Genomic DNA, 18,207 nt, shown 5'->3' with positions numbered 1-18,207 from the left:
TTCAGTTTCATCCGGCCTCCAATCCTAACAAATATTATCTCAGATTGTAGCTCTTCGAAGCACGGCCGCAGCAGACTCATACTTGCGACAATCTAACATCGAGATCTTGAGCTATGGCCTCTCAAAGAATTGGATGTTCTTCTTTTAAAATCTGAATTTTCATGTTTCAAGCCCATATTTTCTCTAATAATTATCTCTTTTCGGGTAACACCATGATGCGTGCCATATGTCAAAATGAGCTTATCATCGAGATCTAGCTTGTATCGAAATTTGAGTTTAATTGGACCCAAAATGAACACGTTATGAGCATTTGAAAATCTTCAAGAAATGAGCAAACACAATTTCCATAAATGAAAATTGGTTCACCGAGGCAGCACCGCAATTGTGTAAAACCCACCATATTATGGTAACTTAAGCTTAAAATGGTTCCGAAAGGTCTGATTGAGCTGAAATTTGGTACCTGAGTTTTCTTTGATGTTATGGATCCAATGGCAGTGGTCTGATACTTTTTTGAGATCCAGAAAATGGAGGTATAGTTATAGGATGTATTTTCAGCATGATAGGAACTGGATTTGCAAATTGAGTTTCATCTTGATCATCTCAAAACTTGTCAAAACACAATGAAACTTTGTGAGTATCCTTAGGATATCAAAAATTACCCTCTCATGCAATTTGAGGCTATTCTGACACTTCTTCAAAGGTCTCCCGCTATTAGACTGATTGCTACAGTGTCCCCATGGTCAGACAGTGTCTTGGGGACCGGCAAGACCAAGTTACTACTGACTCTCTCCTTATTCGCCTCAGGGATGCAAATACATCAAAAATGATGTATAACATGTACATGCACAAAAACCACTTAACAAACTATGCATGTGTGTTAGGCCTTAAGATCATGGGACTTGGTACTTTACTCTTTGCTTGTCAAAATATTACATGTCTTAGCCAGTATATTCTCCCTCGCGTAAAAGCCTCAGAAAAAAATTTTGGACACCAAATTTTGTAGATATGACTTCTCAGCCTAGCAATTACAGTCAACAAGAATAGACTCATGGGCCTCATGTGGCGAGAAGAACCATAATTTATTAACCAAGATGTTGAAATAGTTTTTTTTGACAAAGTAGACATAGATTATTTGGATAATTGGGATTGTGACAGCAACAATTGATGTTGTTCCATTGCAAGATTCGCAGTAGATATCCTCTGCCGGCCCGGCTCTAAAAAAAAATCAGGCTTGGGTCAGAAACTATGGTAGAAGGATCGAGCAGGGGCCAGCGATGGCATGGTTCAGCAAGGTCACACTCTTTATTTTATTTTTTTCTTCATTTGTTTTTTGGATGGCCCATCCCTAACAAGGCCAGGGCTACACCTAGGCTAGCCTCTGGGGACAAGGTTGGGCCAAGGCTAAGGATGGCCTTGCCTATGCCCAGTTCATTGTGACCCTTATACAAAATCATTGAATTTTTAAACAACTACATTAAGCGCTTAGAAACTCAATACTCAAATATTATCATAATTTTTTATTTTTAAATCTCCCAACCCAGATCCGAGTCACATATGGGTGATATAAGATCTATGGAGCAATTACTTAGAAGTACATTTTGTGCAAAGGACATTCCTATCTGATAGAAAAGGATCCCATGATCCTGAACGGATCTTACTTGGGATCACAAATCCCAAGTTTGTCTATCAAGAGTTGATCTAATTGTATTTGTGTCTATAATTGATTTCTTCTGTGTAATACTAATTGATAGGGCCCAATTGGTAAGTGCTACAAGATCTCATGCATTGGATCTCTTGGTTATGGACCCGAATCCATTAGCATGGAACATCTTCTTTTCCATGTGAAATCCCCTAGTATATGAAATAACGAAAAAAGAGCTTGTGTTGTTGTGGAATAAGAAACCTTTGTATCTTAATTCATGTATATGATTTATTCAGCGCTACTAGAGCGGCATCCACTTTTTGGGGAATATGAGTCAAATCAATAACATGAATATTTCTAGGGGAACATCTTTCACAATCTCTAGAGAAGTGGTTCACTAATAGACTGAGGGATAAGTAATTCGACTCATTCACAAATAGATCATGAATGTTTGGAATCCATATTATGCAAGGAGACATTGATTTGCTAATTCGAACTGAGCGGTGTTATCAAACCGGTCCATTTTCGGCGCCATATACATAGTTAGCACATTCATCGTTAGCACATACATCATAGTTAGCAGCTCTGCATCAAGGTCATTACCAATATCGACATCGCCACTACCATCAAGATTGATATCTTCACTATCATCAATAAGATAACCTTTAGGCTTGTCATTTAGGAACTTGTTTGGAGATACTGTAATGGAAGGAAGGTAGCAGTTTGTCGCTAGGTATTTGACCAAATAGGAGTGTTCAGTTCCTATAGAACCTATCACTAAAATACCTTTAGAAGGGGATAGGCCTAAGCAGAGCGAAAAGAGTTTTTCATGCGATGGGAAAAGAGAACTATTAGCCCCACACAAGGTTTGTCAATAAGTGATTGTCTGATAATGAGTAAGGAATATTAGTCTTTCTGCTAAACAGAATCTATTGAACTCAAAATTCATTAGATACTTTTTATGAATTTCGACTAAATATCGTAAGTAAATTGATCCCTGTTGTTTAATCATTTAATAGCCAGAGTCATTATTTGAGAATGGATCACTATGAGTTAGACTTCATATAATTTGATCAATCCTTTCTTCTGTCATTAAGGAGGAGAACTAAATCAGAATATTCTTTCTTCATCATCAATCAAATCACTATTCATGACCTAGGATTCAATTTTTCCATCAATCCAATCATTGTTCACTTTTTCTTATCAATGAATAGAACTCTTTACTCATACGACTTAAACATCTTGTATTTATTGAAAGCTGATTGGATTGATGGGATTTAGTATGATACGTATGAGATTGATAATATCGATGAGATTGAATTTTAGATATGACACAATATGAATTTCTTCAGAACCTTGGAAATCATTAAATCATGCCTATACTAGAATTTTACTATCTATAAGGAAAAGTCGAAAGAAAGTTTAAACTGTCATGAGATAATCGATTTTGATATGCACACAAATCCAGGATTTCTGTTTTTCTAACCTGAGACATTCATAATCAACCTTTTGGTTGAAAGAGCTTTTTTTTTCTTTTTAGAAATTCATTGAAGAGGTTCTATTTGATCATTTCAATAAGTTACTCCCCCTTTTGTCTGTTCAATACTTTTTTTCTTATGAATCCAAAGGGGTTCCGATAAACCTGCCTTTAATATTTAACGAACAGGATCAAGAATCATTATTATTTCGACACAAATTATTTCGACATAACGAAGGATCAGAAGATTGATTTCATAGAAGATTAGGGAGACCAATAATGATTCTTAGAATCACTTGTTCTTTTCATTTATCCCTTATATCCTCCTCCTTTACCGCCTAATGGGTACACTATTGGGTATAATAGAATAGAAATAAAGTAGTGCTACATTACATAGCGTTTACAATGTGGAAGGCAAGAGACCCAACATAGTTACAACATTCCTATTTTGATTGAACCTAATCACCTTCTTCCGGAATACTGTTCCTAATAATGGTAATGAGATAGTGGAATACAAGTAATTCTCAATATCCCGCAGAAAAAGAAAAAATAGTATAAACAAGCAAAAGGTTTTTCATGATTTTTTTTTAATCATACATGATTGCATCGTAATTCGGCTCTTTTTACCAACTCGATGTAGAGGAATTCGTAGATCTAGAAATTTATTTCAGCCAATTGGACCTTCTCAAACTGTTTCTTTTCAAGAACCAAAAAGATTTGTGCCAGAATAACAGATGCTGAAAAGAAAAAAAGACCTTGGATACGTAATGGATCTTGAAGTACTATTTCTGCATCCTCCTAACCAAATCCACCTACATTGGGATTTGGGAATAATACTATACGACTAACAATTCATTGATTTTTAAACCGATCCATTTACTATTTATTATTTGATTTACTAATACTTTATACTGCAACAAGAAAAGAGTCAAATGTTTTGGAAACTCCTTGTTAGGGGATAAATTCATATGATTTTGAATCAGAGCTCGATATCTTTCTTTCTCCCTCGTAGTAACAAAATCTATGGGTTTGCAGCGATAACTTGGTATATCTACTAGACGACCATTAACTATAATATGTGTTTGGTTAACTAATTGTCGGGCTCCAGGAATGGTCGAAGCTATACCCAATCGAAAAATAATGTTATCCAAATGCATCTCGAGTAGTTGTAGTAAAACATGTCCTGGTGACCCTTCGGCTTTTCCGGCGATATGAACATATCTAAGTAATTGTCTCTCTATCAAACCTTAATGAAAACACAATTTTGGTTTTTCTTCTAGATGAATACGATATTGAGATATTTTTCCAGAACGGGATTGGTTTCTAAGATCACTTTGAGATCTAGGTCTTTTACTAGTTAGTCCAAGTAAAGCCCCGAGACGTCATATTTTTTTGAAAGGAGGTACTAGGTAATGTGACATAAAGACTCCTTATTTTATAGAATTAATATGAACCTAAACTAAAAATGAACTCAACTGTATTTATTGGAAACATTCATCTAATACGGTTTGTCCTCGGGATAAATTGGAGCCTTCCCATGACATATGAACTACTAATACATTTCTTTCCTAAGCGAGTTCCCCACAAGCTATAGCCCCACCATCTACCAAGATTTGTCCCTTTTTAACATATTTATCCTGATGAACCTGAGGTTGTTGATGCATATAAGTATTTTTGTTGAAACACTGAAACTTAAGCAATGGAATACTTATAGTGCCTCTATTCCTTGATAAAAGGATATTTTCAGTATCGGTATAAATGATCTTTCCCTTGTGTTAGGATATAGCTAAACCCCCCGAATCTAAAGCCACTTGGCACTCCAACCCAGTTCCAACAATGCATTTCTCGGATGGAGAAAGCGGAACTGCTTGACGTTGCATATTAGAACTCATTAAAGCTCGATTCGCATCATTATGTTCGATAAAAGGAATGAGGAAAGCTCTAATAGAAAAATAGAGGAGGGGATAATTGCTTCTAAGATCAATATGTTCCCATGCAATAGTCACAAATTCTTGGCGGTATCGAGCTGGAAAGACCTGGATGTCTTGAATATCTTGATTCAAGGCCAAAGAATATCTTGATTCAAGGCCAAAGAATTTCATGCTGCTACCATTACCATATAGTATTCATCTCTCCTTTGACCAATTTTCTTTTTCTCTTTCTCATTCAGGAAATACAATAAAATTTCAAGGTAACAAACATTGTTTAGAATTTCTCTTAGATTCGAACCCATAGTTGATGGTAGAACTAGAATAGAATTTTTTTGTTTCCTGCTCACACGAGCCCATATCCTTGCTTTTCTATCAATCTCTAATTGTGATCTTCCTCTACAATCTAATATTATGGTGCCAGTATAAGTAGAAATCCTGTTATGTTCCAATTCTGAACTGTAATAAATATCAAGGCTTTGTAATATTTGATTGATCATAATCTTGTATATTCCATTTACTACAAAGGTTCCCGTAGAATTCATGAGAGGAATGTTTCCAATAAATAGGTTTGTTCTTGCATATCTCTATGTAGAGATATGCTTTGCTATATTTGATTGATCACAATTATGGGTTGGACACACCCCAATTTGATTTAATTTAATTTGATTTGAATTTCTTTTTATTTATACTTTTTTCTTGATTTTATCTTGTTAATTTCTACTCTATCCTTCCTAGAGGAAATATCCAAGAGATTCTGTTGGAATCCTTCCATTCCGATTTCGGAGGATGGATTCCATTTAATCCCTTTATTTTATGATTTAATTGGAAATCATATAAAGGGAATTTAGATTGTATCTAGCTATTTGTGCAGGTATTTTACGATTAAGAAGCAACTGCCTCTTTTACAAATCGTTTATTAATCGACTATAGGATACCCCATTCTTGTGAGTTGCTGCATTTATTCGAGCAATCCACAAACGACAAAAATCACTCTTTTGCCTACCTCTATCCCGATAAATGGAAACTAAAGTCCTCATTTTTTGTTGAGTAGCAGTTTAAGTAAGTCTTGAGTAGGCCCCTCGAATGATCAATGCAAATAAACGAATTTTGTTCAACATCTGCGAGCTATATATCCGCATCTAACTCTAGTCATTTAATTTGATTTAATTTCACTACATACCTAATTGGGTCATGTCCAACACAGACGCAACCACATTGCCACCCCTATCAGCCATACGCACTCCCAAGTTCCAACTTTTATTTCTTTGAAATAAAGATGCAAATAACCGAAGTGAGAGCGTTAATCGCAGAGTAATAGAAATAGCGTATCCTTGAGACAAACTCTTCAAAAATAGAGAGTGTGCGTGTGTGTTTTTTCGTGAATAGGAATGGGCATCAAGGACATGATTATCATAATTGGGCTTGTTTCAAGGCCACCCATGCGTGATTGAAGCTGGGTTGTTATATCACTTCACATGCAGAATAAACAAAACAAAATATTGTAAATAAATGCGGGGAATAGAGAGATATATAAAATAAAGAAAGGATCTGGTTTCTATGCAGCCAAGCCGGCATATGTAGAAATGCAGGCCTCTTAATAAATCTATTTTTGAGATGGATTTTAAGACTTAATTTTTAAATACCTGCAATCTTTAATATGGAGATCATTAATCTAAATAAATAAATAAATTTTAAAAATTAGAAATAATAATTCTAGAAAGAAAACATTTGGACCGTTAGTTTTCATTGTTTTAAGATGGAACACCTAGTTACATCCATTTTTTAGATGGATGCTTTACACTTTCTGGACCGCATGTGTAGAAATGCAGTCCAACTCGCATGACACAATTTTTAGTAAAGAAATAAAGGAAAAGCATCGTATAAATTTGTTGAGTAGCTGGGGACGGAGGGAGGGACATGTGAAAGCCATGCTTCCAATTGATGGAGTGTTTCCTAAGAAAACACATATTATACATCTGTTTTTCCTGTCGGTCACACGAGTGAATACAACCGATCCAATCATTGAGGTTTTAATTGAAAATTGAGTTTTTAATTGAAAAGTAAGCTTACAAGCCAACAATAAAGAGAGAGACTCGTAGAAAATGTACAGCTTAGAGAGACAAAGAGGGATAGACAATGTCCACATAAAGTGATCGATTTTTAGTGAGGGATTCTCAATTAATTCAACATTAAAAAGAGGAGCACGTGTGTTATTCTCCGGTGGGAGCATGGTGTACAGTTATTCCCTCAGTCAGATTTCACACTCGGAAGAATTTTTCAATATAAAACTGTGGAAGCCAATTAAGAATTATTAGGTAATTATTTTTAAATAAAAATTTTTGAAATTTGAATTGTCTAGCACTTAGATCTGGCTCATTGATAAATTGGATGGTCTATACTCATTTTTTAGTTTCTTTTTTTTTTTTTTTTTTCATATGCATAAAGAGTGCAATTAATGAACTATGTTATTAGGGCTTGAAGAGGTTACACCTTCAAAAGATAGCATCCTAAAGTTAATTGATTTTGTCCGAGGTAGTAAATTTATAATGTACTCCAGCAGGAGTATAAAATCTTTTAGTTTGAAAAACTAAAGTACTTTGGGAATCCGTCGGCAGCGATGGGGTCATATAAATATTCATTCTTGGAAGAATTTGGTTAGAGTGAGTAAAACAGTTGGGCCTAAGGTTATGAACCACGATTTAGTGACCTAGATTGTCCCTGTGGAAAATCGGTCCGGATAAGCAGCGAAAAAATAATTAAAAAATTTTGGAAATAAAAAAAATAAAATATTTAAAAAATAAAGTGAGTCCGGACTAGCAGCGAAAAAATAATTAAAATTTTAAGAAATAAAAAAATTAAAATATTCAAAAAATAAAGTGAGATCAGTTCTTTGATAGAACCGACCAGTTTTATCACATAATTGTCTGGTTCTTGATATTTAGTAGGATCTGGATCAGCCTGTTCAATTCCCACACCAAACCATCATTTTTGAAACCCTTGCTTGGGCCTAGCGACTGTTTTTTTTATGGAGGGCCTCAGTTTAGGAGAAGGATTTTGTGGCTAGAATGAACACCTAATAAGATGGCCTATCTAGCCACATCAAAAGCATGGGATTATTTTGGACTGAAACTTTAATTCATTATGTGACAATTTAAAAAAAAAAAACAAAAAAAAGAAAGAAAGAAATGCTTTTGAGTTCTTGCAACTCTAGATCTGCCATCCCACAAATAACTCTTTTGAGGAATATTAGTGAAGAGAAATACTCATAGTCTTTACGGTTAGTGGAATAAAGAAAGTGCTATAGTATTGATAATTTTCGAGCAATATGGATTTGTAATTGGAAGTTTTAAGTGCTTTTGGCTTTCTTATGTCGACCTCCAGATTAATAGACATGAGAAAAAAGGGGATTTCTAGTCTTATAAATAGTTCATCTTCTAATACATTAATTGGACTATCCATTTTCAAGATTTTTCAAGTGTTTATAAACTTGCTAGCTCGTTTACCATTTTTGGAACTTTTAAAATTCATGATTGGAGGCAACAATAGATTTGTGGCACCAAAACTGCATTTTGCATAGTTTTGAAGCGCACCTTAAATAGTATAAGGTTCACCCTTTTATAACCTTACTCTTCTTAAAAAGGACGGCAACTGGGAACAGTAATTCGGTATTTTCGTACTAAAAATATTCAGTAAAGGAATCTGAAATAGGTGCTTCAGATGAGTAGAGAAATGACTAAAAAAGCCTGGTATAATTCTCAGAGACGTTTGTTTGGATTATTCAAAAAATATTTATTATTTAATCTTGTGATCATTCCTCATATCCCCAAACACACTACTATCTCTCTCTTAAACGAACTATTCACTCTCTCTCTCTCTAACTTTTCCTTTGGCTTTTCTTTTTCACTTTCTTTTTTCCTTTTTCTTTGTAGACTTGGGATTTAAGCTGGTTTTGGTCTCTAGGCATAAGAGATGGCTTAGAACCCAATCCATGCCAATGCATTTCAATAACATTTTTGCGTAGAACCCAATTGATTGCTTCACCTTCCTGTGTCTTCTAAACAACCCTTCTTTCTCTCCCTTCTAACTTGAATCTTAAGCATAATTCTCTCCTCAAATTAACGGAAAAACTATTAATTCCCTCGCTCAGACCAGATCACAGCTCCGAATCTCTTCGTTCTCGGCATATTCGATTGAATTATATCAATATCTCAGATGGGTTCCGTCAATATTTTCACTGAAAGCTGTTGATTGGCACAATACAATGCATCACAATTCTTACTCTACTCTTTCCATGAATTCATAGCAATTCTCATTTCTCTCTGTTCTGAGAGCGTTTCCTCAGTGATTTTGACCCTTTCTGGCCAAATGTTTTTACTTTTTTTCAAATACTGAGCGATTTCTTCATATTTTTTAAATAATCTCTCTCTGAAAGATAACATAAGAGTGTTACTTCTCCAACAATGGTCGGATATCGTGTGTGGCCTCAAAAACACCAGTTCTTTGGTGCCTATTGTTGGGTCATTCTCCGGTGAAAAAAAAAAAAACCATCGAGTGCCCCTAAGAATTTTTGCCCAAACTTGGCAATTTTGGCCCGAATTCGACGACTTTTTGGCGAGAGAATGGGAAGGCCTTCGAGTACTTATAATAAGCAAAAGCTAAGGAAAGGACTGTGGTCACCACAGGAGGATGAGAAACTCATGAAACACATCACGCAGTTTGGCATTGGTTGCTGGAGCTCAGTGCCCAAACAAGCGGGTACTCTCTCTCTCTCTTTCTCTTTCTCTTTCTCTTTCTCTTCATTATATAACTTGCGTTTGTGGCTCTAGCTCAATTAATCTTTTAATATTCTGAATGCATGTAGGTTTACAGAGGTGTGGAAAGAGTTGCAGATTGAGATGGATCAATTACCTAAGGCCTGACCTTAAGAGAGGCTCCTTCTCACACCAAGAAGAAAACATCATCATCAGTCTTCATGCAGTTCTTGGAAACAGGTAGAGAGAGAGATTCAGTCAGGTATTTGAGTGAGAAATGGAGCATGATAATACATTTTCTCTCTCTTGATAATTGGGGAATTTCAGGTGGTCTCAGATAGCGGCTCAGCTACCTGGAAGAACCGACAATGAGATCAAGAACCTGTGGAATTCATGCCTAAAGAAGAAGTTAATCCAACAAGGAATTGACCCCAACACTCACAAGACATTAACCACAAATGACCCCTCTGAAAACCAGGTCCTCACCAAGAACCAACAAAACCAGAAGCTTCAGAGTATTTCCATGACCGAAACCTCGCAATTGCCGATAAATTCCTTCACAAATAACCCCAACCCACCCTCACTATCTCTTTCAAAAAAAACCATTTCAGAAACACCTATCTCCATCTCTGCAAACTGCCTCAATGTCAATCCTCACTCTGTAACTGACCCATATTCGAATTGGGTTCCATTGTTTCACAGAGATTTTGTTCTCTCTCATCAAATCCAAGCTGAGGTGAGAGAGGATTCCGGATTTTTGCCTGTTACTGAATCAAATTACTGTGAAAAAAGTACCTCCATGGTAATTGAGGACAACTTCTCAGGCAAATTAGACAAATTTGTTACTCCATCGGGTTCATGGACCTGCACTAAAGGGATCGATCAGCGCTGCGATAATGGTAGATTAACCTACAGTAACAGTAGCAGTTCCAGTAGCAATGGAGGAAATAAGGATTTTCAGAGCGAAAACATGCATTTTGAGGGCTTCAAATGGCCTGAATACTTTGAATTATCATTCTCTGAGAATCTGAATTCATGGCAGAAGTTGCAGTGCTCAGATGACTACAGCAGTTTATCAGAAGATCAAACCGATCCCAAATTCGATCTCTTTGAACAGATTTAGCACACTAGAATTTCTTTTTTTTTGTGGATCTTTTATATGCAAATATTGATCAGATTTATTTTGAACAGTGAACACATTTTTCTCTATTTCATTTCTTTTTCTGGGGTTCTTACCGCCATTGAATTGAATAAAAGAATTTGGAAGAGAGATATGAAGTGGGCTTGGGTTTTTTAGCCCTAATGTAAATGAGTGGCATGTATTCTGCTTTTTTTTTCTCCCAAAGATATAGAATTTGTGTAGAGAGAGAGAGAGAATTGAGTTTGAATGAAGAATTGGGTTGGATGAGGTGGAAAGATTTGCCGTTTTTCTTTGATATGGTTTCACTTTTATGTGATGGGATGGTCGTGGATTTGACGTCGCATGTTTTTTTCATTTGACATTTTGTCTCTTAAGATGCTCTGTCGGTCGTTTCTGGCCACTGTTACTTTTAAGTTTATAAGCTTGTCGGTCGTTCGTCAAAGTTTCAACCATTGTTTGAATAGCCGCCCGAACAAACCGATAACCACCGGGGTCGGTTTTGGTGATCGGTTGATATTTTAAAAATAAAAATTTAAAAAATTATCTATAAAATCTTAAAAGTAAAAAATTTAATTTATAATATATTTTTTAATAGTTTTTAGATTATGGTAAATATTAAAAATTATTTTCATCATTAATACTTACTTTTAAAATCCATTTTTCATTAATTTTCAACTTCACTTGAATGTGTTTTGTTTAATTATTCTTTATATGTTTTTTGTATTTTAGTAGATTTTTTTTTATTTTTTTCAACAATGTTTTGGCCTCCTGGGACCTGCTCGGTTAAAACGGTTGAATTGGCCAGTTTATCAGTTAGGCCGGTTAAACCGCTTATGGCCCATGTCCGGTTAATCCTTTCGATTTGATTTTACGAGCACTGGTTTTAACTCAAGTCCATTCGAGATTGATATTTTCTCTCTCTAGTCTAGAGAGAAAATGTTAACCCACATGGCAATCTTAAATTTAGGAAAGGGCACGAGGATGGTAGCACCTCACATCCTACTCACCAATATGTGATTTTCATTTATATTGACAATCACCCACTTAACATCATCTTTCAAATACCAATTTTTAGGGAAAATGACCTCTATCCCCTTTCTCAGAATTTCCATCCGTATTAGCTATTTTGGTTCACCAAAATCCCTTGTACACCTTCAAATTTAAAACTTTGGGACCATTAACTCCTGACTTATATTTTTTTTTGTTCTTTAACAAATTTGATCTTTTTATTTTGAAAAATGTCAAATCTATTAATTTGTCAACTTCCTTCCCTTTTCTCTTCTGCTACCCAAAACAATCTTACATCTGTAGACCCCACTCTAAAAATTTAGACTTGAAAAGAAAATGATTTTTTCTTTAATATTATGACGTATTTTGCAATTGCATCAATATCTTTTGTACTTGGAAAATGATTAATCAAGATCTTTAGTACTATCTATTTATTGATTTATTAAAAAAATTTATTAAAATACCTATAAGAGACGAACTATTTAATAATAAGTATATTGTTGTTGTTATTACAATTATTATAATAATAATAATCATTATTATTAACATCAATGAATTTTGTATATCAAGTCACAAAAAAAAAAAAATTGACTAATGTATGGGTTTGGTATTTTATAAAACAAAAAGATCAAATTTGTAAAAGAAACAAAAAAAAATACACTTGGGGGGCAAACGGTCCCAAAGTTTTAACCTTGAGGGGGTACAAGAGATTGGTGAACTCAAAGGGCTAATAGGGATGGAAATTTCAAAAAAGGGGATAGAGGTCATTTTCCCTAATTTTTAAACTGCTTGAAAAAATGGATAGAGCCTGTCTTTTCCTGAATTACCCCAAGAAAAACAATGCATGCTAGTTTTAAAGTTATTATTATTATTATTATTATTATTATTATTATTATTATTATTATTATTATTATTATTATTATTATTATTATTATTATTTTGAACTTTGTTGAGATGTAATCAGCCCTAAAGAAGTAGGGTGGGCATGGTCATGTTTTTTGTTCTAGAGTTTGGAGTCGTTTTCACCTGAAAATAAATACAAAATGGAGTATTTCTTTTTTTTTCTTTTTAAATTAAGCATCAAATAACATAAAATAAAATAAAAAATGAGTTTATAGTTGGTTTTATTTGGGGTACATTTTTAGGATGGGTTGGATATTTTATGATGCCTATCAAAAGGTATCTTTTAGTTTTTTTTATTAGTTCAGAGGCTAAGTTGTCCGTTTTCTGAGAACTAAACACAAATGACTTGGAATTTATGGAGCTTGTATTCCTCAATTTCTTCCGCTTTATTGTATTTTATGGAACTTTACTTTTTTATCTAATGAAATTTATCTTTAATTATGTTGAAGTTTCCAACCAAAATGTCTTAGATAAGGGAAAAGTTTGGGATACTAATTTATCGGAAGATTTTAAAATAAGGCCATGGCTTTCTAAAAAAAATAAAGCCTCACATCAAAGCTCATCTAAAATTGCAGTTTCAATGTCAAAAAGCCTTCACATTAATTACCTTGACTTTAATTATTATGGTTGTGATAAAATTAAGATTTCAAGACCTCAAACTAATATAAATTGTAACACATTATCGATGCCGTCTATTTGCAAATATTCACATATCCATACGATCTATAGCATTTTAATTTCTGGTAGAAACGTATTTTAGAGGCATCTTAGGGATTTTCTATAACCAAAGTATATTCGGGACAAGATTTCAAAATGGGATTTTATTTTATTTTTTTCATAAGGCCTAGGTCGTATAGAACCAGCATCGTTTCTCCCAAAATAACTCCTGTTTTGATTGGGTTGTGGGGGTGGTAAAATTGAAAATTATTCTTTCAAGTATTGCAATATAGTTTTCAAAAGCAGGACATAGAAAAGGAATGAAATGTTAAACCATAAATATCTTGAATGATTTTACGAAGTCCCCGTCGCAGATTGCCTCCAAGTTTCACGAATTACAATTGCACCCTTGACAAGGCGCATATATACATAAAAAAATAAAAATAAAAAAAAAGAAAAGAAAATTGACATAAGCATGGAATTTTTTATTAATGAACGAGGATTACATCAAACTATAAAGCAACAAATCAAGAAACAACCACATTAGTGAATTGCACTCCTGTTTTAGCTAGTGTATGTGCCTTCTTACTAGCTTTCCTATAGTGAATGGGATTGACAAAGGTTCAAGATTTTCATCCAAACATCTCTCAAATTTCAAGGTGGTCTCTCAACATTGTTGCACCAATTAATCACGTTTAAGGAATCCCCTTTACGATTTCAGCCCATGTAACAAAGCTAAAACCTCTGTGTTATTAGTTGTAGCCTCACCACATAACAAAGCTAAAGCCTGTGCTTTGTAAGCAGTCGCCTCACCACAAGGCCTTGAATAAGTAAATAGCACCACTAGTGTTATCAACTAAGTTTAGTGGCACGAGATACAAGAAGCTCTAGACACAATGCTTTGTTATAAATAGGATGCAGTTTCTATAGGGCCTTATGAAAAAGCAAAGTAAAGCCTCACTTTGAAAAGTGACCCACTTTGATTTTTCTCATTGCAGTATTTACTGACGGAGTAAAAGAGTGTTGGGGTGATTACGTAGTGCAGCCCCATAAGAACCGGAAAAAATAAAAAAAAACAAAAAAAATAAAATAAAAAAAGGTTAGAGAGAGGTTTTTAGAGAGAGAAAACATAGAGGGTGTTTTAAAAGACAAAACAAAATGGGGTTTTTTTTTGAGACATTCTTTGCAAGCAAAGATAGGGTTCTTTGAAGGCTCTTGGAGAGAAGAAAGTGCAGGTTTGTAGCAAAGTTTCTATCACCATTCTCAAGCCATTCCATAGGTCATTTTTGATATCTCTCATGCTCAACATTTAGCTGGAAAATCGAAACAGTGGTGTGCTCTCTTGTTGCATCTCTGAGCCATTGAAAGACCATTTTTTTTGGGCTTTTTTGTGGTGGGAAATAGATGATCTTGTTGGTGCTTGTGAGGTAATTTTGTATCTTCTCCAAGTTATTGTTGTTCTCTCATTTGATTATAAGCCTCACGTTTTGGACAAAAACATGAGAAGAAACCATATTGTAACCCTCATTTGATTTCAGTGGATTCCTCTATCGGATTTGCCCCATGGTATTTCCCTTCACATTGAAGGGTTTTCCACCTTAAATCTTGTGTTGTGATTGTGCTTGGTAGAACTTTCCCTTTTGTGATTTGTGATTTCTATTTTTCTTGGCACTTAGCAAATTGCCCATTTTTAGTATTTGAACAAACATACATTGTGGGATGTTTTTAGCTTTGATTCATGCATAGAAGGGAAGAACATTGCTTCCCAATAACTGATATCAGAGCATTTACACATCAAGTGTTTGTTTTTATTCGTGTGTGAATCAAAGATGGATACAAAGACCTCTATAAGGATGATTAGTTTAAATGGGGGTAATTGGTCAATTTGGAAGCCCAAGATGGAAGACACTCTCTATTCTAGAGACCTCTATTTGCTAATTGAGGGGATAAAGAAGAAGTCGAAACCATCACCGATGATGATTGGAAGAAGTTAGACTGGAAAGCAATTGCTTACATCCGGCAATGGTTGGATGATACCGTGTTCCACCATGTATCAACAGAAACTAGTGCAATTTCCTTGTGAAAGAAATTGCATAATTTGTGAGATAAAGATGGCAAAAAATAAGGCATTTTTAATTAAAAACTTGTAAACTTGAAGTTTAAGAAAAACGGGTCGATTGCGGAGCACTTGAATGAAATACAAAGCATTGTATCAGTTGGCAGCTATGAAGATGGTGCTAGATGATGAGCTGCAAGCATTGTTATTGTTGAGCTCATTACCTGACACTTGGGAGACCCTCGTTGTATCCCTTAGCAACTCGGCACCCGATGGGGTTGTTACCATGAGCCAAGTTACAAGTATTTTGTTGAATGAAGAAGTGAGAAGAAAATCTTCAGATTCCTCCCACTCACACACATTAGTCACTAAAAAACGGGGGAGACCGAAGAATAGAGAAAATCATAACCGAAGAAAATAAAAAAGGAGATCCAAGTTGAGAAAAGAATTGCGTTTAGGATGCAAAATCTGACAAATCCTCTGATGAAAATCTCTCGGATCTTGACACCTTAAACTTATGAAAATGTAGTGGTGGAGAACGTGGGACAAATCGAATTCAGATCTGAGGCCAGATCAGCTCGAAAACGAGCAAATCTACTCTCAGATCTGTGGCAAAGACACTAAAAAAACGATTCTAAAGCAAATGAACAGATTAAAATAAAAAAAAACTGAACCAAATAGTAAGAAAGAAAAGCAAGAAATGATTAAAGAGCGATACCAAACGGGGCTGGATGGCTCAGGCCTTTGAGAGCTCGCGCTTATCAGCACCAGCGTCCTCTTTACCTCTCTGATTCGGATGTTGACCAACAGATCTCTGATTTCAAAGGGAGGTTGTGCCCTAAGATAGTTTAAATCTAAGGTTGTGGTGCCTTAGGTCTAGGATTTTCAGGCTTAAGGTTAGGGTTTGGGTTTTCTCAGCAGAAGTCTGTCTAGGTTTTTTTTCTAATCAAGAGATCCCTTTGAATGGCTACAAAAAAGAGACTTTATAGGGCCAAGGATCTGTTGAAAAGGATAACTCTCCATAACCAATAGATCCCTAGCCAAAAAAATCATTTTTGGGGGTACTGATCTGGGTGACACACCTAGTGTCGCCAAAAAAATTTAGTAAAAATCATTAAAAAAAGGCAAGAAAATCATCTCAGGAAGAAAAATTATGTTTCGGGCCAAAAGGGGTTGGGCGACATTGGCCGGGCAAGCAGACTGGTTCTGGGTCACATGGTAGGCTCTATGAAGTATGGATTTTGGGTTTACTAGGATAAGTGTGGTCCTAAAGGTTCAAGAAACCATAGAATTTGTCAGATTTAAAATAGGGTGTCTACAATAGCCCTTCTTTGGCACTCCTTGTCCTTCGAGGGACAAGTGAGTGGCAAAGAAGTAGACAGTTTGACGTTCCCTGTCCTTCGAGGGGGAGGTGAACGTCAAAGACAATGTGAGACATTTTTAATTTATTCCTAAGGTCACATAGTCAGAGGGCACACCAACTAATCCCTCCAAGTCATTACGCTCACCGAGCTCACCCACATAGGGCATTTTTCCTCCAAGGGTTTTTGACGTGAGATGTCAATGAGTTACAAAAGCTGGAAACACGAGTTGGATTTTCTGGCCATGCCACTTAACTTTAGGGGTTTTGCCATCGAAAAATTTTAACCTTGGCATCTTCCTTGAGTTCCTTAGGGTTTCCTAAGGTTGTCTATAGGGAAAGGCTTTCTATAGGAAGAGACTTGTCTGATCGATTCTGAAGAGAGAGATGAGGCAACAACGCGGCAATCATCATATACGAGTGTCCAAGCTCATTCGTTTTAAAAGTTGTTTTAGAAATTTTGAAAGTAAGGGGAGATTTGAAATAGAACCCTGAGCAAGGACAGGTTACGATTTTAACAAAGAAACTAAAGTTTTTGAAAACACAAGACATATAGTGAAAATTTTGAAAAGAAAAAGATATTTTGGAAAACAAGGTTGGTTAGCAGTTTAACTCCTGTATCTATAGAGCCCTCTAAGCAATTTAACATCATGCAGTGATGGACCATACACCCGACCCTTTTACGTTATATGGGAATAGACAGAATACACCCGACCCTTTTACGTCATACGGGGATAGACGGAATACACCTGACCCTTTTACGTCATACCGGGCTAGATGATACATGTCTGAGCTCTTTTACATCGCACGGATACACTTGACATTTATCGCCATACAGGGATACACGTTGAATTGGATACACCTGACATTTATCGTCATACGGGGATAAACGATACCTGTCTCGGCTCTTTTACGTCGCACGAGTTTGACATTGAACTGGATACACCCGACCTTTCACATCATACTGGGCTAGACGATACCTGTCTCGGCTCTTTTACATCGCACGAGTTTGACATTTTTCTTGTCTCGACTTTTTTGCATCGTACGAGTTTGACATTTTTTCATGTCTCAACTATTTTACGTCGCACGAGTTTAACGTTTTCTGGATTGGACTTTGGTTGGTAGTTTACACTCATGCCACCGAGGAGCATTTTCTTTTTTATTTTTGGTTGGCAATGTAAGCTTGTGCCACCTAGGAGCTAATTATTCTTTTTTTTTGAATTTTTTGAAATTTTTATTTTTTGGAAAATTGGTTGGCAGTTTAGGCTCATGCCATCAAGG

General features: G+C 35.5%; 1 protein-coding gene across 1 annotated transcript; it reads left to right on the top strand.

Annotated features, from left to right (window-relative positions):
• The first annotated feature begins 8,867 nt into the window (after positions 1 to 8,867).
• On the top strand, positions 8,868 to 11,217 carry LOC18430642 (uncharacterized). Its single transcript, XM_006840791.3, has 3 exons — positions 8,868 to 9,805; positions 9,912 to 10,041; positions 10,129 to 11,217. The coding sequence occupies exons 1-3, from the start codon at positions 9,670 to 9,672 to the stop codon at positions 10,922 to 10,924; spliced, it is 1,062 nt and encodes a 353-aa protein (XP_006840854.1). The 5' UTR covers positions 8,868 to 9,669; the 3' UTR covers positions 10,925 to 11,217.
• The last annotated feature ends 6,990 nt before the right edge of the window (positions 11,218 to 18,207 follow it).

This window comes from Amborella trichopoda, chromosome 3 (genome assembly GCF_054954075.1).
Source record: "Amborella trichopoda isolate Santa Cruz 75 chromosome 3, AtrichopodaSantaCruz75HAP2 v2.0, whole genome shotgun sequence".
NCBI lineage: Eukaryota > Viridiplantae > Streptophyta > Magnoliopsida > Amborellales > Amborellaceae > Amborella > Amborella trichopoda.
The sequence above is the reverse complement of the archived record's forward strand: the minus strand, read 5'-3'. Positions and strand labels throughout refer to the sequence as shown.